The sequence below is a fragment of the Schistocerca nitens genome, chromosome 8 (genome assembly GCF_023898315.1).
Source record: "Schistocerca nitens isolate TAMUIC-IGC-003100 chromosome 8, iqSchNite1.1, whole genome shotgun sequence".
Lineage (NCBI taxonomy): Eukaryota > Metazoa > Arthropoda > Insecta > Orthoptera > Acrididae > Schistocerca > Schistocerca nitens.
Genome location: NC_064621.1, coordinates 541,719,965 through 541,744,227, shown reverse-complemented (window position 1 = coordinate 541,744,227; position 24,263 = coordinate 541,719,965). Strand labels below are relative to the sequence as shown.

General features: G+C 37.8%; 1 protein-coding gene across 1 annotated transcript in view; it reads right to left on the bottom strand.

The window, feature by feature from the left end:
* The window catches only part of LOC126199066 (putative oxidoreductase GLYR1 homolog), a 292,423-nt gene that overhangs the window by 11,143 nt on the left and 257,017 nt on the right, over positions 1-24,263 (bottom strand). Inside the window, exons 10-11 of the mRNA XM_049935779.1 lie at positions 10,613-10,775; positions 376-555 (exon numbers count right to left, since the gene is read on the bottom strand). Coding sequence (XP_049791736.1) covers positions 376-555; positions 10,613-10,775 — 343 coding nt within the window. The remainder of the gene's footprint in view (positions 1-375; positions 556-10,612; positions 10,776-24,263) is intronic.

The following is a 24,263-nucleotide window of genomic DNA, read 5'->3' as shown; positions in this document are numbered from 1 at the left end:
TTCTTTATGTTATTAATTTTACGTGTTGTCCTCTGCTCCTCCAGAGTACTTCTGTTCATGACTATGACCACAATCTACACCCAAAATTTCTCTGCCTATTTGTACTGAGTTATCCTCTGAGGGAATTTTCTTTGCCATTTGAAAAGTAAAGAGGATTCTAAAAGCAAATACATAATTCTATAGTTTTTATTATTTTTAATATGTTCTCTGAGAATGTTAACAAAAAAATGACAACTTGTCTAATTATATATGATGGTGTAAAAAATCTAATTTGTAGAAAAATATTTCCTTTTGCTGCTATGAAAATTAGGTCATGTTAAAAAGATACAAATGAGAGAAGTATTAATTTTTTAATATAAAATTTGTTTTAATTACCTCGACCCTTGTCAACTAGGGTTGGACACGCCAAGGAAGTAAGTTCTAATACTTCAAGCACATCTTTCTGCTGGAGCCCCGCCCGATCAGCAAGAGCCATGCCTTCAGCTAAGCCAGCCAATGTTACACCAGTCATCAGCTGAAGAACAAGATTCATCTTCGAAGCATTTCCAACTTCACCTGAATAAAAATACCCAACATAATTATCGCATGCAGTTTTAGTTCCACTATGACTTTGCATTAACATAAAGGACTACTTCTTCTTGTTAAGTCTCAACTTACGCAAGTCATTGAAAAATAACTTTATTATGGAGTGGACCACAGGCTGCTATTGTTCGCAGTATTACGTGGAAGTTTAAGAGCACATTTAAACTACAGAATATTTATAATGGTGACAGGCTGATACAACTTAATTGGTAGAAAATAGGGAACTGTGCCTCTGGCCAGGGACATACTCAAATTAGTTGTATTATGTGGACATTTTGGTTACCACTGGCACTTTCATAGTGAAATACTATTAATGATTTCCTCTGAAATGCAGAATATTGGTTGTTGTGACTGACTGGTATGAATTACTTGTGTTTGTTGACGCGAATTTTTTCATTTTCTGCTACTGCAGCTTTATCCATCCCTTCCTGCTACCCCAAAATGGTAGCTACATGGTTTTCCAACCCCCATTCCCCCAAATGCTTTTCCAGATAGTAAATGTTAAAAATGGCTGGCTGTGTGTGTGTGTGTGTGTGTGTGTGTGTGTGTGTGTGTGTGTGTGTGTGTGTGTGTTTGTTATTGTCTCTATCAACATACCAACGCTTTCGTTTGGTAAGTTACAGAATCTTTGTTTTTAGATATATTTTTCCCAGGTGAAATGTTTCCCTATATACCCTCTGGCTCCTACCCTTGTAACCGCCCCCGGTGTAAAACCTGTCCCATGCACCCTCCCACCACCACCTACTCCAGTCCTGTAACCCGGAAGTTGTTCACGATCAAAGGCAGAGCCACGTGTGAAAGCACCCACGTGATTTACCAACTGACCTGCCTACACTGTGAAGCTTTCTATGTGGGAATGACCAGCAACAAACTGTCCATTCGCATGAATGGACACAGGCAGACAGTGTTTGTTGGTAATGAGGATCACCCTGTGGCTAAACATGCCTTGGTGCACGGCCAGCACGCACATCTTGGCACAGTGTTACACCATCCGGATTATCTGGATACTTCCCACTAACACCAACCTGTCAGAACTCCGGAGATGGGAACTTGCCCTTCAGTATATCCTCTCTTCTCGTTATCCGCCAGGCCTCAATCTCCGCTAATTTCAATTTGCCGCCGCTCATACCTCACCTGTCTTTCAACAACATCTTTGCCCTCTCCCTTAAAACCCACATCCTTTCATCTTTCCCTCTCCTTCCCTCTTTCCTGACGAAGCAACCGTTGGTTGTGAAAGCTTGAATTTTGTGTGTATGTTTGTGTTTGTTTGTGTGTATGTTTGTGTTTGTTTGTGTGTCTATCGACCTGCCAGCACTTTCGTTCGGTAAGTCACATCATCTTTGTTTTTAGATATATTTTTCCCACGTGGTATATTTTTCCCAAGTGGCATGTTTCTCTCTGTTATATATGAATGTATGTACACATGTTCATGTTCCATATCTATTCCTAAAGCATGGGACAGATTTCAACCAAATTTGGTACACACACTATTTATCGTCTATAAATAAGTACTGTGGGGGGTAAATACCACCATGATCCATAGGCATGAGGGAGGAGTTGAAAAATAGTTGCTAACACCAGAAATCTAGGCCACCTTGCACGATTGATGTTTTCTGTGAGTAGCATCGGAATACGTTCTAATGCGATATTTGCAGAGAGGAGGAGGGCACAGACAGAGAGGGGTGAGGTGGGGGTGGTGTAGAGGGACACAGGAAGATAGAGAGAGTAGTGGGCTGGTAGAAAGGAAAGAGGGACATTTATATGCAGGCAAAGGTGCAGGTAAAAGGCTAGAGAGAGAGAGAGAGAGAGAGAGAGAGAGTTAACTGCAGGATTTTTTTTTAATGATGCTCTGTTTGTGTGAAACAATGTAAATCTCATAAAAATTTTGTAAGTCAAATACGTAAGGGTTAAACATTGTAGGAACTTTCTTACTGCAGAATAATTGCATGTAATAGAGAAGACATTAGTAGATTGGAAAAGCTGTCATAGAGAAAAGTGTGCGGAAGAAAGTGAACAACTTTGTGGTGAAGGTGGTTTTGTGGAAATTGAAGACACCTGATTGTCCGTAAGGAGATCGCTGGACACAAATAGATTGTGTATGAACATGTTCAATAGTTATTTGAGTATATGTGGCAGAAAGGACAGTGTACGAAAGATGATTTGTTGATGTACCTGATGAATACAGAGGCAACAGTACCCAAGCTATAAATTAGTCACTCACTTTCAATGAAAACTTGATGTTAATTTTATGTTTTCTGTCATTTTTAGATGCATCTATATTATCATTAATAATTTTTTGGGAGATACGTTCCATTCGTGGAACTAAATACAAGGCTATTTGTTTCGATGCCACACACATCTTACTTCCTTTTCTTATGAAGTATTAACAGTGGCCTGCAATACATGATGTCTAATAATTAAAAATAAATGAAATACATATGGCATAGACACAAATAGCCTTTTATTTAGTTGCATATATGGACTACATCCCCAAGAATATAATAATTACTAAACCTGCTATTAAATCATTTATTATGTGGTTTTTGGTATCAGTTTTCGTCTGCAAAATTCATTTTCATCGCACTATAATAAGTACTATGCTATTATGGGGTTGTTATGTAACTATGCAAAAATATTTATTCTTCAAGTAAATGGTTCTTCATATAAGTGAACTGTTTCCCTGATTTAAGAAATACTTGACTGATAAAACCATTGTGTCACATGTGAATAATTTGTTGCAAAATCCATCTTATTTCCAATTTGTTTCCCTTTTTTCTGGTACTTGCGATTAACAGCATTTTAGCATTCTACTATGTTACATTTCCTTATTTATTTTCGCAATTATGCAGCACACTATTCTTAAAAAAACCTGGGTCAATGAAAGCAGTCTTACTCTGACACTTTTTTTCAGTTAAAGCTGATGCAACAAAACAAATGTGGGTACCTTTGAGAAGGAACAGCTAGAGCAGGAGAGGTGATAGCAGAAAGTTCTAAGGGTGAGCAGAATAACAAGTCAGTTTTGGGGTTCTGTGCACCTGTTGTGGCAGATGGTTATTTTGGGGTGAATGTAGTGGCATGGGATTTGGGGAAGTAAATGGGTCTCTTCCATGGTATTGAAGATTATGTTCAAGGGATAGGAAAATAGCAGAACAGGAAGGGAAGATTAGAGCCCTTCAGGCTGAAATGGAGGAACTGATGAGATTAAGGGGGGAGAAGTGTGAAGACAGGTGCGAAGTGGTAGCAGGAGACAGGGGCCACAGAAAGAGAACAGTATCTGACAGTTTCATCATTGGCACAAACAATAGACATGCCTTGTTACTTCAGTCAACTAAGGAAGAGGCTCAAGTAGATGTAAGTGTAGTCAGCACTCAACAGATTTTCACTAGGAAACCAACTGTTGCAAAAAAAGTTGAAAGTAGGAGGAAAGTTCTGTTGTTAGGTAGTAGCCATGGAAGATGTGTGGGCTAGATCTTGCAGGAAATATTAAGTGACAGGTACCAAGTCACAAGTATTTTCAAGCCCAGTGCATGTCTTAGCCAAGTGATAGAGGATGTAGGATCATTGTGCAAGGGTTTTACAAAGCAGGATCATGTTGTGGTAGTGGGTGGAGTGGGAAACAGTATTGATAGGAATCAGGGGTACAATATTGAGTGTGACCTGGTAGAAATAGCATCTGTAACGAACCATACACATGTCGGCTTGGTTCCTGCTTTCATGAGGTATGATTGGCCCCAACTGAACAGTTCTGTCAGGAAGGTCAAAATGGAGCTAGATCAGCTGCTTCGGGTGGCTACTTTGTCAGGCATAGGTTTGGTTCCTGTTGATGGTATTGGTAGGTGGAACTTTACAAGACATGGCCTGCATCTAAATAGGAAAGGGAAGGGTAGACTGGCTGGGATGATAGCAAAATTTTTGAGGGGAGGGGGGTGGGGGGCACAAACTCATGGGAGTACTTTTTTAGGCTAAGATCAGTGTCCAATCATCCTACATTGATTGAAATTAGGCTTAATGCAAAGTTCAGACAGGCAGGTACTAGAAATGTTAAAATATCGCAAGATTCTCATAACAGTACAGTGAGTCACAAGACTCTCATAAAAATACAGTGAAAAATAATGTTAGTATGCCACAAGAGTAATGTAAAAGCACAGTGAAAAATAATGTTAGTATATTGCATCAGAAATCAGGGGATTAAAAAACAAAGTAGATGAGCTTCTTGTTTGTTTAGAAGATTTAGAAACTGAGGGTGGAATGGATGTACTACGCCTGTCTGAACATCATATGGTCACAGATATGGAAATGGTAAATGTAGGTGGATATGACCTTTCAGCAAACGTAAGTAGAGACACAATGGAGAGGGGAGCAGCTGCCATATATGTTAAATCTGCCCTAGTGTGAAAAATTTGGAAACTAAAAATTTTTGCATAGAGCAACCTATAGAAGTACGTGCATGTAAGCTTTAACTAAATAATGGCACTTTTATAACTGTAGCCATGTACAGGTCCCCATTGGGAAATTTTCAACTATTTTTGATAAACTTTGACTCTTTGTTGGGCTATTGGTCAGACAGAACAAAGAGTCTGACAGAAAGCTTGACCTTTAAGTATTTCTTGGTTCTTTCAATTTGACATCAGTTATTGATTTTCCTACTCCGCTGGCACAGGAAAGCAGCACACTGATAGATAATGTTTTCATAGACGAAGATAAATTTAATGAAATAAAAACTTTTCCCCGTTAAGAATTGTCTGTCTGATTATGATGCACAGCTGGTTACAGTATATGACATACGGGGTGTTCAAAAAGTCTCTCCACAGTGCCGTATGATTGTTAGCCGCGCGTGCGTATGCTGCAGTGAATATACCGAAATGAAACTCAAGTTATTCATTTATTGAATATTCATTTTTACTTACAAATTTTCACATTAAATGTTGGAAGTGTCAGCCTTGTTGTTGAATACACAATTCAATTAATCTGATCATGTTTCCAAACACAAGCTGTAACATTTCTTCTGTAACAGAAGCAGTGAAAGTGGATACTGCAGTTTTCAGTTTATCGGTGGATTTTGGACGGTTTTTATAGACAGTTGCTTTCTTTGCACCCCAGAAGAAAAAGTCAGGTGGCGTTAGGTCAGGCGATCGTGGAGGCCAAAGTCCCTGTGAAATTATGCGATCACCAAAAACATCAGCAAGCAGTGACATTGAAACGCGAGCTGTATGTGCGGTTGCACCATCTTGCTGAAAATAACCGTTCAGTAAATACAAGAATGGACTCCTATTTTCACAGAATGAAGTGGTTCCTCATGAATACACAATGGATTTTCAGTACTCCACATACGAGAATTTTGCGAGTTCATGTACCTGGATACATGAAACCACGTTTCATCAGTGAAAAATGTTTCATTAAGAATATCCCTTCCATTTTGTTGAACAAAATTTTTGAACCATTGACAATAATGTAGTCTCTTGCCATGATCAGTATTTTTCAGTTCTTGCACGACTGTCACTTTGTATGATAAAAGTTCTACTTTTTTTCCTTACAGCTGTGTGGACCGTTCCGACACTAACATTGATTTCCTGGGTGAGTTTACTTACTGACTTGTTCGGACTCATGGACATTTTATCAGGAATATCGAGTAGTTTATCCTCGGACAAAACAGTAGGACGACCACTTCTCAGAACATCTGTCACTGAACCTGTACTTCAAAATTTGTTAATCAAATTTCGCACAGTATCGTGATGTGGGAGTGTTGTCTCCGGGAAAATTGAATTAAATGTTTGATGAACTGAAACTGCTTATTTACCGCCAGCTTTGAACACTTGTTCGACTAAAAACACTCATTCTTCAATGGTTAGCATTTTAACAGTGACAAAAACAAAACAAAGGAACTAAACTTAAGGGTTCACGTCAACACGTAACGACACACAACAAAGATACTACTGATGATGGCTGAGATAACGAAACAGTGGAATGTTGGGAGAGTCCACTTGAAGGGAAGTAAGCCAGGCAGGCGAACAATCATACAGCATGCGGGGCTAACAATCATACGGCACTGCGGAGAGGCTTTTTGAACACCCCTTAGTTCCATGCAGTAACGCAAAGCCATCCTCCAAAACAGTACGTTCAATTAACGATTTAACAATTCAAAATTTTAGGAAAAGCTTGCAACAGTTATACAGGGATGAGGTGTACAGGGAACATGATGCTAATTTAAAACTTAATCTATTTCATGATACCTTTGTGAGTATATTTTAAAATGGTTAGAAAACAGTGAAATATAATTGCAAGAAACCGTGTAAAAAGCCATGGCTTACTAAAGGGATAAAAATATCTTGTAAACAAAAAAAACAGAAATTTATCTACTAGCTAGGCGTAATGATCCTGAAACAATGGAACATTATAAAAACTACTGCACTGTATTAAGAAAAGTTATTAAAAAGTCCAGAAGTATGTGCATTATGTCTGAGATCAGAACATCTGATAATAAAATTAAAACAAGTTGGAATATTGTTAAAAGGGATACAGGGCAACCGAAAGCACAGGAAGACTGTATTTCTATCAAACACAATGAAAAGTTTGTTAACAACAAGTCAGAAGTAGATAACATTTTTAATAATCAATTTTTAAGTGTTGTAGAGAAAATATGATCCAGCTATTCATTAGAAAATGCAAGGCAGTATATGGAAGAGGCAGTACCTATGCAATTTGATTAAATTGAAATTCAACCCACCTCTCCTACTGAAATTAGGAAAATAATAAATTCACTCAAAAGTAAAAGCTCACATGGAATTAATGGCATTTCCAACAGAGTACTAAAAGCTTGTTCCCAACAAATAAGTAGGATTCTCAGCCACATATGTAATAGCTTACTGAAACAGGGCATTTTTCCAGACTGAAATAAGCTATTGTTAAACCATTGCATAAAAAAGGGGACAGATCTAATGCTAACAACTACCACCCAATCTCACTTCTGACAGCTTTATCCAAATTTATTGAAAAAGTAATGCATTCAAGAGTAGCATCACATATTAGTAAAAATAAAGTACTAACAAAATGTCAATTTGGTTTTCAGAAAGGCTTTTCAACAGAAAATGCTATATATGCTTTCACTGTTCAAATATAAAATGCATTGAATAACCGAACATCATCCATTGGTATATTTTGCGATATCTCCAAGGCTTTTGATTGTGTGAATCATGAAATTATTCTAGATAAGAAGTATTGTGGTACGAGTGAGACAGTGCACAAATGGTTTAATTTATACTTAACTGTGTAGTGATGCAAGGAGTAGCAAATTTGTTATAAAAGTCAGTAAATTACTCAACAGACAGTATTTTTCAGTATAGGTATTTCATTCATTCCAAACAAGTATCAATTTGTGACGTCATCGTCTACACACGAGTCGACTGTAATCTGAATCAGTTTTAGCAAACTAATAGTTTCTTTCAGGTGATAAAGTTTTATTGATTATGAAATACAAGTCCTTGAAGTTTACTCAGAATGGGAAATGTTATTTAGTAATTGCAGGCCATAATTTATCTGTTTAATATAAAGGCGTTTTGAATTTTGTGTGCATGAAAAAGTGTGAATTTATGTGCGGCTTTCACTCCGAGACGAGTTATCACTTAGAGTGCTAAAAAGTTCATGTGTACAGTTCGCTGACCTGCGCAATAAATTTTATATTTTGTGATTTTGACCCGAATGGAGACAAATCCAGTTTCATTTAGACTTGACGCGAGACAGACACATCACGTTATTACAAAAGAGTCATTTAGCCAATTAGGAAAAACAAACCTGCATGCTTCATCTGAAATACGTTACACACTAGTGCATGATCGAGCTGTCCAGTTAATCACATACAATAGTTGCAAACACGCTTGAACTTAATGCACGAAGTTGGAAATTAATTTTGAGACAAGTGCTGATTTTGACAAAAATGAACCGAAAGTTTATTCAAAATATCAAGGTTCTGTTTTAATTGAGACACATATCACCTTGTTGATCATGTTGCTTAGCAACACTGTAATGCAGATTAATTTATTCATTAGAACGATTTGCGACGTATTAAGTCCCATTACACATATAAACTGTTACATGAAATTTGCTGACCGCATGAGAGTATGACAGTGATTTTATTTCCAGAAATGCCAATAAACTGGTGGTTTCAGAAGTTAAGTTACTAACTGTTGTGTAACTTCATTGTTTGTCCCACACCACTACTGACTGTGTTGTATCGTGCCTCTTCATAAGGGATCTCAAGAAGCCGGAATAAACAAGAAATAAGAAGAAGACTAAAGAAGAGGCATCGGAATAACTGGGAGAATGCAGATGGTTGAAATTAACAGTGCAGATAGCCTGCAAAAACCAGCAGAGTCCTGTAACTGAGGAGGTATCAAGAACAGTTTTCTGCAGGCTGTCTTGGGTCCCTTACCATTCTTAACAATATATTAACGACTTGCCACTCTACACTCATGAAGATGCAAAGCTAGTTTTTTTTGCTGATGATACAAGTATAGTAATCACACCCAACAAGCAAGCAGCAGCTGAGGAAATTGCAAATGACGTCTTTCAGAAAATTATTAAGTGGTTCTCTGCAAATGGACTCTCACTAAATTTTGAGAAAACACAGTTTATACAATTCTGTACAGTAAATGGCATAACACCATTGATAAATATAGATAATGAACAGAAGTCTGTAGTTAAGGCAGAATACTAAAATTTCTGGGTGTGTGCAGCAATGAGAAATTGAATTGGAAGAAACAAATCAATGATCTGCTGAAATGGTTAGGTTCAGCTACTTATGCTATTAGGGTTATTGCAAATTTTGGTGATAAACGTTTCAGTAAATTAGCCTACTATGCCTATTTTCATTCACTGCTTTCATATGGCATCATATTTTGGAGCAAATCGTCATTAAGGGAGAAAGTATACATTGCACAAAAACGTGTAATCAGAATAATATATGAAGCCCACCCAAGATCACCTTGCAGACATTTATTTAAGGAACTCAGGAGATTCACAGTACCTTCACAATATATATATTCACTTATAAAATTTGTCATTAATAACCCATCCCAATTCAAAAGTAACAGCGAAGTACATAGCTACAACACTAGAAGAAAGGATGATCTTCACTATTCTGGATTAAACCTCGCTTTGGCACAGAAAGGGGTGAATTATGCTGCCACAAAAATCTTTGGCCATTTGCCAAATAGTATTAAAAGTCTGACAGATAGCCAAACAACATTTAAAAGCAAATTTCTGAATGACAACTCCTCCTACGCAATAGATGAATTCTTAGATATGAAGCAGTAAAAAAATGTTACATTAAATTATTTTGTGTAAAGAAAACTTATTTTATGAATATAACAGAGGGAAACATTCCACGTGGAAAAAATATATCTAAAAAGAACTTATTTTAAAGTGACACATTCCACATCATTACGAAATGCCAAATTCATGACCTATGGAAGAAGGATTAATGTATGTACAACAGAAAATACAGGGATCTACCGCTACGGGAGTCAAAGGGTCGTAAAATGTTCTATAAAAAAAAAAGGATCACTGCTATGATATGCATGTGACGAATAAGTAGAAACATGGACAGGGGAGGAGGGATAAGAGAATGTAGTTCTTAGGTGTTACAGAAAACAATATGATCATAGCATTTAACAATCTTTTCACAATCCACACTATATTACATGTCATGCACATACGCAATTCCCCCGCCCCCGATGGATGGTATTTGGGTGGAAACAGTCCAACATTGAAATGGAAGTTAAGCAGTATATATGTGATTTGCTGTTGGCATGATCATCAGTTTTCTTTCAAGAGGGGATCAAAAAGCTGGCCACACACTGCAGAAAATGCATTTCCATTAAAGGGAACTATGTAAAAAACATTTATTGTACCAGTTAAGTAATTTTACCAGTCACTACTGGAATGAAACCTTTTCTCTTATTCAAGGAGTCCTGAGAAATTTAAAACACAAGCAAATAATACAAAGCCTGAAGAACAAGTCCAGTACTATACTCACCAAGGTAGAAAGAATTTTTGCCCATTGCTTTGAAACAGGACTGACATTCATCAAAGAGAGATCTGTCACCAGCTGCTAAGATTACAAGAGTTCCTTCCTCCGCCTGTATCTTACTTCCTTGTACTTGGGCTTCCAGGTACCGGCCACCTTTGGCATTTATCGCCTATTGCAAGAAACACTAGTTAAAGAACATACATTCATTACAATCATGCTGGCAATTTTATGAAATGCTAAGAGATTTCCAAGTATCATTCAATATTGGCAAATATTACATACAAATACATTGATCTGACACTAAACAATATGCTTCTTTGTCTTTACTTTAAGACTCATCAGAACATTAAGGGAAGACTTTAACTAGATAGTATTATTGGAATCAGAAAAGAAAAGTTGAGAGATATTCTACTACTTGAGGAAGAGGGGGAGGGGGGGGGGGGGGGGGTAGCAGCTCACTTTTTTTTTCAACTCCAGAGACAAGGAAGCCTAAGTCTTGTTAGTTCAGAGTTAAAGAAGTTAATTTTTATCTAATGTCTTTGTACAAAATTTACTGGAACACTTTGGAGAGGTGGAACAAAATTTTACACACACCAATGAAATATACATAATAGCGAGACACCATTTACCCAGCACATATTGGTAAGTGCAATCGGCTGCCCAGTGGTGACTTTTTGCTGGTATATCTTTCAACAGCTGTTTACAGTAAACTGGCAGTGTTGGATCCACACAGAGTGATGTTCTTGGTGATATATTATTAATTCTTAAGGTTACATACATATTCCACTATGGTAATAATGTTATTTCAAAGCAATGAGGGGAAAAAATGTTGTTCTTGCTCATATTTTCTTTGACATTGGTTAAGTTTTAAAATGACAGATGCACATTTGTACAGGCCCACAAAGGCCAATTGTGTAAATTTACAAGTGTAGGAGTAAAAATGGCAAAGAGCTGAATTCAGCTGATCATAGTATAAATAACAGTGACTGAGTAACACCCAGGATGGAAAATGGAATTGTCTCTCACAAATTCACAGCTGTAAACAAAACCACACACACACACACACACACACACACACACACACACACACACACACACACACACCTTATCAGACCCGAGAGTAAATGCAAGTAATAATGTCGAAACTTACTACTGCACTGCTTAATCACCATCCATTAGTGTAGTCATGGACTGTATTTAAAACGAAAAGTATTGTGAACTGAATGTGTTGATACAGTACCCTCGAACAAAAAACCATACCCGGTTCTTGGAGGAAAAAAACCACAGGTCAAACCTGTCTACAAGAAGGGTAGTAGAAGTGAGCCACAAAATTACTGTCCAATATCCTCAACATTGATTTGTTGTAAAATCTTAAAATATACTTTGAGCTCAAACAAAATGTGGTATCTTGAACACAGTCACCTTATTAATGCCAACCAGCATGGATTTCCAAAACATCGATCATGTGAAACCCAACTTGCACTTTTCTCATATGACATACTGAAAGTGTAGGATAAAGGCAATCAGGTAGATGCAGTGTTTCTTGATTTCGGAAAAGCATTCAACTTGGTACTACACCTATGCTTGTTGTCAAAAGTACGATCCCGTGGGTTATCAAATGAAATTCATAACTGGATTGAGGCTTTTTGGTATGGAGGACACAGCACATTATCTCGGATGGAGAGTCATCGTCAGATGTAGACGTAACTTCAGGTGTGCCCCAGGGAAGCCTGTTGAGACCCTTGCTGTCCATGCTGTATATTAATGACCTTGCAGACAATATTAATAGTAAAATTAGGCCTTTTGCAGATTACGCTGTTATCTATAATGAAATACTATCTGAAAGCTGCTGCATAAATATTCAGTCATATACTGATAAGATTTCAGTGGTACAGAGATTGGCAACTTGTTTAAATATTCAAAAATGTAAAACTTTGCACTTCACACAATTAAAAAACCTAGTATCCTATGACTATAACAACAATGAGTAACTGCTGGAATCTGCCAACTCATACAAATAGCTGGATGTAACATTTTTTAGGGACGTGAAATGGAATGATCACTTAGGTTCAGTCATAAGTAAATCAGGTGGTAGACATCTGTTTATTTGTAGAATACTGGGGAAGTGCAATCAATCTACAAAGGAGATTGCTTACAAATCACTCATGTGACCCCTTCTAGAATGTTGGTCAAGTGGGTGGGACCCGTGCCATATAGGACTAACAGGGGATATTGAATGTTTACAAGTGAACAGCAGCACGAATGGCACAGGTTTGTTTACTCCATCGGTGAATCTCTCAGAGATACTGAAAGAACTGAACTGGAAGACTCTCTAAGATAGACGTAAACTATCCCGAGAAAGTCTATTAGCCAAATTTCAAGAACTGGTTTTAAATGATTACTCTGGGAATAACTGCAACCGCTTTGCATATGGACTGTGAAGATAAGATCAGAATAACTATTGCATGTACATACAGCTCTAGGTTCTCTCCTAAGAAGTCGGGTGCATTTTTTCTAGTGTTTTTGCATATATTTATAATTTCGTTTTTATACTGTGTGCAGAAGTCGTTTCTGAAAGTATTTGTATGGAGTGTAGCCATGTATGGAAGTGAAACATGGACGATAACCAGTTTGGACAAGAAGAGAATAGAAGCTTTCGAAATGTGGTGCTACAGAAGAATGCTGAAGATAAGGTGGGTAGATCACGTAACTAATGAGGAGGTATTGAATAGGATTGGGGAGAAGAGAAGTTTGTGGCACAACTTGACTAGAAGAAGGGATCGGTTGGTAGGACATGTTTTGAGGCATCAAGGGATCACAAATTTAGCATTGGAGGGCAGCGTGGAGGGTAAAAATCGTAGAGGGAGACCAAGAGATGAATACACTAAGCAGATTCAGAAGGATGTAGGTTGCAGTAGGTACTGGGAGATGAAGAAGCTTGCACAGGATAGAGTAGCATGGAGAGCTGCATCAAACCAGTCTCAGGACTGAAGACAACAACAACAACAACAACAACTGTGTGGATTGAGACATCCCCCACAAATTCCGCTCATCACATTTTTATGTGAGATCAAGTGTGAATAGGAAACACTGACTTCTTTCTCAGAACAAACAAAATGTTTTAAAGTAAAATTTTATGTGACCATCTGATATAGCAGTTCAAAATTATCACTAGTGCAATATTTGCTTCAATAACGTGTGTTTTCAGGGACATAAAAATATTAAGAATAACCACTAACTCAGCAGTGACAAACAGCAAAGTCGCCAGCCTGTTCTGTGACAATGTATTGAAAAGTTACACAGAACTGACCTGTATTAGCACTGCACTTACACAGATTATTCTCTATTCATTTGTAACAAAAACAAACATTGGAAGATTGATTAAGAAGTGTTGGCATTACTTCCTCACACACGGCATGCTCCGTCTTGTATATCAGCCCGTGCAACACTGACTGACTGCTCCATCATAATTCACTTGGTAGCTCCCAGCCACAGAAATCCGCCTTGTTTTCATTTGACGTGAAAGCACTAAACGAAGAGGAATCAGACCACTAATAGGGCTAACCCCCCTTTTAGTGTGATTAGTTGGTTCAGGACAGAACTAAAGAAGCCTCGGAGAAGCGCCGTCATGGTCGAGGACGACGCTTGAACCCTATGCCCGCCCACAATGGTAACAACACTGTTAGTGAACTTGAAAATGATTTAAATCCAAATAGAGGTGTTTTGCAGGATATGCTTCCTGCAACCACCCTAGAAGGAAAACAAAGACAGAGGATGAGATGGTCAGATGAAGTTAATCGACACCTCATGTTCTGTTATTACCAAGCAACAAACCTAGGAACCAACACAACTGGATACAGATCACAAGTATACACAACATTTATTACCAGATACCCAGAATTAAAATTTGTAACAGAACAACGACTAGCTGATCAGATCCGTGTAATAATCAAAAATAACAGGATACCCCAGTCAGAATTAGAACACATCAAACGACAAGTACAACAAATACTGGAACAAAATAATGTGCAATCAGAAGAAGAAGAAAATACAGTAATGGACTCAAACATCCCAGAGCAAACAAACAAAGAACAACACGCACCAATTAAACAATGAGAGGAAAACGAAATCTTAAGACAGCCACCAGAACAAGCACAAATAGAACACGAAGTGACACACATGTTAGATATAGAAGAAAAATTTCAGCTAACATATATAGAATACAAAGACACAAATACAGACATTAGACCATTCTTGCATAGACCACCAAATAACCCACAAGTCGAAACAACAATAAAAACTATCAACACAATCATACACAACAAAATAAATGAAAACACAACTATGGAAGAGTTACAACTACTGGTTTATATAGGAGCACACACTACACTAAATATACACACTAGGCAGAGATCAGAACCAACCAACACACAGAAGAAACCCACAAAACCAGCATGGCAACACAGGCTACAGATCAAAATAGAAAAACTGAGAAAAGACATCGGACAGCTAACACAATTTATAAGAAATGAAATCTCGGAAAAAAAAACGAAAAAGGTTAGGTAAAATCTCACAACAAGAAGCGACAGAGCAATTAGACGAAAAGAAGCAGAAATTACAAGCATTAGCCAAACGACTCAGAAGATACAAAAAAAGTGAAAATAGAAGGAAACAAAACCAAACATTCAACACAAACCAAAAGAAATTTTACCAGACAATAGATAACACACACATTAAAATAAACAATCCACCAAACATAACAGACATGGAACACTCCTGGAGCAACATATGGTCAAACCCGGTACAACATAACAGGCATGCACGGTGGATACAAGCAGAAACAGACACATACAAGATGATACCACAAATGCCTGAAGTGATAATTTTGCAACATGAAGTCACCCAAGCAATTAATTCTACTCACAATTGGAAAGCCCCTGGAAAAGATAAAATAGCAAATTTCTGGTTAAAGAAGTTCACCTCAACACATTCACATCTAACTAAATTATTTAACAGTTACATTGCAGACCCATACACATTCCCTGATACACTTACACATGGAATAACTTATCTGAAACCTAAAGATCAAGCAGACACAGCGAACCCAGCTAAATATCGCCCCATAACATGCCTACCAACAATATACAAAATATTAACTTCAGTCATTAAACAGAAATTAATGACACATACAACACAGAACAAAATTATAAATGAAGAACAAAAAGGCTGTTGCAAAGGAGCATGAGGATGTAAAGAGCAACTGATAATAGATGCAGAGGTGACATATCAAGCTAAAACTAAACAAAGGTCGCTACACTACGCATACATTGATTACCAAAAAGCTTTTGATAGTGTACCCCACTCATGGTTACTACAAATATTGGAAATATACAAAGTAGATCCTAAATTGATACAGTTCCTAAACATAGTAATGAAAAATTGGAAAACCACACTTAATATCCAAACAAATTTAAATAATATCACATCACAGCCAATACAGATTAAGCGTGGAATATACCAAGGAGACTCATTAAGTCCTTTCTGGTTCTGCCTTGCTCTGAACCCACTATCCAACATGCTAAATAATACAAATTATGGATACAATATTACTGGAACATACCCACACAAAATCACACATCTGCTATACATGGATGATCTAAAACTACTGGCAGCAACAAATCAACAACTCAACCAATTACTAAAGATAACAGAAGTATTCAGCAATGATATAAATATGGCTTTTGGAACAGACAAATGTAAGAAAAATAGCATAGTCAAGGGAAAACACACTAAACAAGAAGATTACATATTGGATAACCACAGCGACTGCATAGAAGCGATGGAAAAAACAGATGCCTATAAATATCTAGGATACAGACAAAAAATAGGAATAGATAATACAAATATTAAAGAAGAACTAAAAGAAAAATATAGACAAATACTAACAAAAATACTGAAAACAGAATTGACAGCAAGAAACAAGACAAAAGCTATAAATACTTATGCCATACCAATATTGACCTACTCATTTGGAGTAGTGAAATGGAGTAACACAGACCTAGAAGCACTCAATACACTTACACGATCACAATGCCACAAATATAGAATACATCACATACATTCAGCAACAGAAAGATTCACATTAAGCAGAAAGGAAGGAGGAAGGGGATTTATCGACATAAAAAACCTACATTATGGACAGGTAGACAATTTAAGAAAATTCTTTCTAGAACGAGCAGAAACTAGCAAAATACACAAGGCAATCACTCATATAAATACATCGGCTACACCACTGCAATTTCATAACCACTTCTACAACCCTTTAGATCACGTAACATCAACAGATACGAAGAAAGTAAATTGGAAAAAGAAAACACTTCATGGCAAGCACCCGTATCATCTAACACAGCCACACATCGATCAAGACGCATCCAACACATGGCTAAGAAAAGGCAATATATACAGTGAGACAGAAGGATTCATGATTGCAATACAGGATCAAACAATAAACACCAGATATTACAGCAAGCATATTATTAAAGATCCCAATACCACAACAGATAAATGCAGACTTTGTAAACAACAAATAGAAACAGTAGATCACATCACAAGCAGATGTACAATACTAGCAAATACAGAATACCCCAGAAGACATGACAATGTCGTAAAAATAATACATCAACAGCTTGCCTAACAACATAAACTTTTAAAACAACAAGTTCCTACATACAAGTATGCACCATAAAATGTACTGGAGAATGATGAATACAAATTATACTGGAACAGAACCATTATAACAGATAAAACAATGCCACATAACAAACCTGACATCATACTCACCAATAAAAAGAAGAAATTAACACAACTAATCGAAATATCCATACCCAATACAACAAATATACAAAAGAAAACAGGAGAAAAAATTGAAAAATACATCCAACTGGCTGAGGAAATCAAGGACATGTGGCATCAACAGGAGTCATACCACACAATATCCACCAGTACATCAATGCAATACAGCTACATCCAAACTTATATATACAACTACAGAAATCCGTAATTATTGATACATGTTCAATTACCCGAAAGTTCCTAAATGCAATATAACACATACCGTACAGTTAATAGGAAGTGACGCTTGATCAAGGTCCGCGTCACTTTCCATTCTTAACCAGACTTAACGTCCGAGAAAGTAAAGAAATAACAATAATAATAAACAGAAGACTTCTCAAAAATAAGTTCATTTTGAAGCGCACATCTTTCTGAAGAGTCTGATACATAAAACATATATCTTTGAGGAAATGTAAGACATATTATTTGGTCTTTAGTGTGCCAAGTGCAGTGCCACGCCTCTTCAAACCACATTCTTTTACAGCGCGTCACTGTATTTCGCTCTGTGGAACTCAAGCGTGTATATTTTGCAATGGATGCCATCAAACTATCGCAGGACAGTGGAAATTAAAATGACCTGTAGTGCCTCTCCTACTGCCACTTGGTCAGTTTGACATTCTGCCCCCCCCCCCCCCCCCCCCAAAAGAGAGAGAGAGAGAGAGAGAGAGAGAGAGAGAGAGAGAGAGAGAGAGAGAGAGAGAGAGAGAGGGGGGGGGGGGCAATTAATACTTGATGGGATTCTTTGTAACCGGGAGAACAAGAACTCTTCAGAAAATCTGGACTCTTCATTGCCTATTTGCTAATAACTTGCTCTTCTGAGTGACATAAAATCAAATATAGGTTACCTAAAACCAGTAAAGGCAAGAGACAGGCAAGACAGCACACATTTCTTCAATACTTAGGTCCTAGCAATTTTCTCTCTAATCTTGCTGCAGCTTTACATGGTGCGCTTTCCTTTCTGCGAAAGAATCTATTACCTCAAAGTTCATCAAACATTTTGCTACATGAAAAATCTGATTACGTCTATTTTGTCCCTGCATGCTGGATTAAACAAAACAGGCCTTTCCAATATTGCAGCAATTATAGCACACACCAAATAAGCCAGACTGTTTTGGCAATAATGATCATTTCTATAGTACGAGAATATAATTCATGAAGTACCAATACGAAATACCTATCAAGTATACTACAATCAAAAAGCTTTATGTTAGGAAATAGTTTCACATTTTATTCATACGCTCCAGTTTCTCACACTCGAGACCGAAAAGTAGTTGAACGAAATTTTTGTATAACTTTGGAATCGTCATATTCTTCCATAATTTGTGTGATGTCCCTGTTTCTTCTCCTTCCTCGTTCTAACAAACAATCTTATCATCACTAATTATGTAACTATCCCTACCACTGTCAAAACCCATTCCCTGGTTAACTTTACTAACCCTGCTACAATCACCGGTTTAGTTATCCAGCAATTATTCTCCAGTTAGGTGTTATTACGTGTTCGTACAATGCATTTTCCACACTACTCCCAGAATGGAACTTAAGTGGCCCCTAGCCGGGGACTACAACTGGCCCTGTCTAGTGTAGCGAGCTGGCCAAAAATTTTCTGTAGGAATTTCACTTTCTTGGATACACCGAGAAGATAATACATAGTCTTTCTTACCTGTTATTCCTGTTAGTCGTTTATTTCCACTCTGGTAGTCTGAACCTATGGATTTCGATAGTAACTATAATAATGCTGAACATTCGCAAACTGAATTAACCACATAAACAAGCAGCAGTTGACATTCACCGGTTTGGCTTTATCCCACTCAGCTCGTATAGCCCTGTCCCATTCTGTCTGCAGGAAAGTTCATTTCTAGATGCGACGAGGATTCCCCTGGCAGAGACATCACGTACACTATGCATGCATTCAAAAATCAACTTGTAATTCATTCAGAAATCAACTTAGAATGTGTTCAAAAATGTCCAAAAACCACCAGGGGTGCGTTTCAAAATCATATGAATAATTAATAGACCAACATGCGCTGGATGCTAGGTGCTTTGTGGAACAATGTTTTTTTCCTCAAGAATGTAGATTTGTCCCCTTCCCTCGAAACTGCCACCCGGTTCAGATACCATGGTTTGCAGCCCCTTTGCTAACTTCTGCTGTACCTAATTTCAACAGATCCATTCCTCTGTCCGAATTTGGTAAGGCATTTGACTCTTTATTCAGGAAGATGGCAGTTCAAGTCCCTACCTAGACAGAGATACTTACGATTTCCTTAAATCACCTAATGCCATTGCTGGGATTCTCTCTTTGAAAGTACATGGTCAATTATCTTTTACAACCTTCCACCACCCCAGCTTGTGCTCCATCTCAAACAAACATTAAAACCACCTCTTCCTTTTCTAGTTTTGTAATCTGCCCTCAAGATTAAGGGACGTGCATTCCACACTCTGACCCATAGAATGCCAGATCTGTTTTCTTTTTTCAAGAAACCATACAAGAGAGCTGTTATATGCTCAGTAAATATAACAGCTGTATATTCTCCTTGGTTAATGTTACAACATCAGACTGGCCAATCATCCAGACCATTGCCCCTACAACTACTGTAAAGCCTACTGCCCCTCTACTGGAATTATAGGTCTGTCTGTCCTCTCCACAGACACTTGTTTGATGTGACTGCATCTGTGATACAGCCATCTGTGCTATTGGGGCATGTACGGCACCCCACTACAGCCACGTTTACGATTCACAGCAGCATGAAAGACATGGTGAGCAGTATTTGCTTAGGCTGACTCCATCTACATCTACATCTCCACCTACATCTATATCTACATCCATACTCCGCAAAAACACCTGACGGTGTGTGGTGGAGGGCACCTTGAGTACCTCTATCGGTTCTCCCTTCTATTCCAGTCTCGTATTGTTCATGAAAAGAAAGATTGTCGGTACGCCTCTGAGTGGGCTCTAATCTCTCTGATTTTATCCTCGTGGTCTCTTCGTGAGATATACGTAGGAGGGAGCAATATACTGCTCAACTCCTCGGTGAAGGTATGTTCTCGAAACTTCAACAAAAGCCCATACTGAGCTACTGAACGTCTCTCTTGCAGAGTCTTCCACTGGAGTTTATCTATCATTTCTGTAACACTTTCGCAATTACTAAATAATCGTGTAAAAAAGTGCGCTGCTCTTCATTGGATCTTCTCTATCTCTTATCAACCCTATCTGGTAGTATTCAAGCAGTGGGCGAACAAGTGTACTGTAACCTACTTCCTTTGTTTTCGGACTGCATTTCCTTAGGATTCTTCCAATGAATCTCAGTCTGGCATCGGCTTTACCGACAATTAATTGTACATGGTCATTCCATTTTAAATCACTCCTAATGCCTACGCCCAGATAATTTATGGAATTCACTGCTTCCAGTTGCTGACCTGCTATATTGTAGCTAAATGATAAAGGATCTTTCTTACTATGTATTCACAGCGCATTACACTTTTCTACATTGAGATTCAACCGCCATTCCTTGCACCAGGCGTCAATTCGTTGCAGATCCTCCTGCATTTCAGTACAATTTTCCATTGTTACAACCTCTCAATATACTACAGCATCATCTGCAAAAAGCCTCAGTGAACTTCTGATATTATCCACAAGGTCATTTTCTCGCCAACTGCTCATCTCTGCTCATCTGTCCACACTCTCTTGGGTCGAGGTTTTGGCGCATCTTCTTCATAGTTTGCGTTTTCTATAAGCAGCCTAAAGTTATTCCTGTTACGTATTATTTCTTCTGTAACACCTATTTTGTTGGCGTCTTTCTTTACTGCTTCTATCCATCCTACAGTTTTTTTCAGCTTACTAACGTAATTAAAAATTTTCTTTGTAATCCGTGTTTCTTCCATTCTTTTTAAATGTCCATAAAATTTTAGCCGTTTCTTCCTCATTGTATCTGTGATCTTTTCTGTATTTTTGTATAGGTCTTCATTTCTCCTTTTAATCCACCTATTTTCCTTGTTTTTCTCAGGACCTAGAATTTTTCTTAATATTTTTCTCTCTCTTTTTTCTAGTTCTCTTAATTTGCCTTTCTTATTCAATGTTAGGCGCTCTGATCCATATGTTGCTTGTGTCCTAATAACTGAATTATAATGTTTAATCTTTGCTTGTATGGATATTGATTTCTTATTGTAGTAGTTTTGTGTTAATTTATATGCAAATTCCAACTTTTTTATTCTTTCTTTATTTGTTGTGTTATCCAGTCCATTGGCTTGGATCCACTCCCCCAGGTATTTGAATCTATCAACTCTTTTAATTTTTCCATACTTTGTTTTCATAAACTTTTCTGTATTTTGTTTGTGTTCTATATACTTGGTTTTTTCGTAGGATATTTTTAGCCCAGTCTTTTCAGCAATCTCGTGTAACATATCAAGCATAACTGTTGCGTCTGTTCGGTTTTCAGTTATCAATGCCATATCATCCGCAAAGGCTAAACATTTTACTTCAAATTTGTTCTTTCCTTGGCCAATGCTTATACTCTTTGTGCCTCTGCTTTTTAATGTGTTTTCCCATGTTTTTACTACTTTATCTAAAACAAAGTTAAAGAGAATTGGGGACAGTCCGTCACCTTGTCGAACTCCTGTTTTGATTTTGAATGGTTCAGAAATTTCGCCTTGAAACTTAATTCTTGATGTTGTATCTGTGAGGGTTTGTTCAACAAGTCTTCTGGTGTTTTCATCTATCCCTTATTATATTATATATACTGTGAAAAGCAACGGTCCTATGACACTCCCCTGCGGCACATCTGAAATCGCTCTTACTTCGGAAGATCTCTCTCCATTGAGAATGATATGCTGTGTTCTGTTATATAGGAACTCTTCAATCCAATCACACAATTGGTCTGATAGTCCGTATGCTCTTACTTTGTTCATTAAACGACTGTGGGGAACTGTATAAAATGCCTTGCGGAAGTCAAGAAACACGGCATTTACCCAGGAACCTGCTTCTACGGCCCTCTGAGTCTCGTGAACGAATAGCACGAGCTGGGTTTCAAACGATTGTGTTTCTCGAAACCCATGTTGATTCCTACAGAGTAGATTTCTAGTCTCCAGAAAAGTCATTATACTCTAACATAATATGTGTTCCAAAATTCTACAACTGATTGATGTTAGAGATATAGGTCTATAGTTCTGCACATCTGTTCGGCGTCCCTTCTTGAAAACGGGGATGACCTGTGCTCTTTTCCAATCTTTTGGAACGCTACGCTCTTCTAGAGACCTACGGTACACCGCTGCAAAAAGGGGGGCAAGTTCCTTTGCGTACTCTGTGTAAAATCAAACTGGTATCCCATCAGGTCCAGAGGCCTTTCCTCTTTTGAGCGATTTTAATTGTTTTTCTATCCCTCTGTCATCTATTTTGATATCTACCATTTTGTCATCTGTGCGACAATCTAGAGAAGGAACTACAGTGCAGTCTTCCTCTGTGAAAAAGACATTTGATATTTCAGCCTTTAGTCTGTCATCCTCTGTTTCAGTACAATTTTGGCCACAGAGTGTCTAGATATTTTGTTTTGATCCCCTTACGCTTTGACATAAGACCAAAATTTCTTAGGATTTTCTGCCGAATCAGTACATAGAACTCTACTTTTGAATTCACTGAACGCCTCTCGCATAGCCCTCCTCACACTACATTTTGTTTCGTGTAATTTTTGTTTGTCTGCAAGGCTTTGGCTATGTTTATGTTTGCTGTGAAGTTCCCTTTGCTTCCGTAGCAGTTTTCTAACTCGGTTGTTGTAACACGGTGGCTCTTTTCCATCACTTACGATCTTGCTTGGCACATACTCATCTAATGAATATTGTAAGATGCTTTTGAACTTTGTCCACTGATCTCCAACATTATCTGTACTTGAGATAAAACTTTTGTGCTGAGCCGTCGAGTACTCTGAAATCTGCTTTTTGTCACTTTTGCTAAACAGAAGAATCTTCCTACCATTTTTAATATGTCTATTTACAGCTGAAATCATCAATGTTGTAACCGCTTTATGATCACTGATTCCCTGTTCTGCGTTAACTGTTTCAAATAGTTCAGATCTCTTTGTCACCAGAAGGTCTAATATGTTATCGCCACGAGTCGGTTCTCCGTTTAACTGCTCACGGTAGTTTTCAGATAATGCACTTAAAAAAAATTCACTGGATTCTTTGTCTCTGCCACCCATTATAAACGTTTGAGTCTCCCAGTCTATATGTGGTAAATTAAAATCTCCACCCAAAACTATAACATGGTCGGGATATATTTTCCAAATTTTCATTCAGGTGTTCTGCCACAACAGCTGCTGAGCCAGGGGGCCTATAGAGACATCCCATTACCGTGTTTGAGCCTGCTTTAACCATGACCTTCACCCCAATTGTTTCACATTTCGGATCTCCGTCAATTTCCTTCGATACTATTGCACTTCTTATCGCTATAAACATGCCTCCCCCTTCACTGTCCAGCCTGTCTCTGCGGTATACATTCCAATCTGAGTTTAGAATTTCATTACTGTTTACCTCTGGTTTCAGTCAGCTTTCCGTCCCTAGTACTATGTGGGTATTGTGACTTTTTATTAAGGAGAGCATTCTGGGACCTTTCTATAGACGCTCCTGCAGTTTACTATTACCAAATTAATATTGTCATTCCCTGTTGCCTTTTGCCGTTTTACTGTTGCAAAAATAAAATTATCGATATATGCAGGTACAGTCAATTGATAACCATGTGGATACAGATAAAGACAACTTATGCCAGGAATTTGCACGTGTC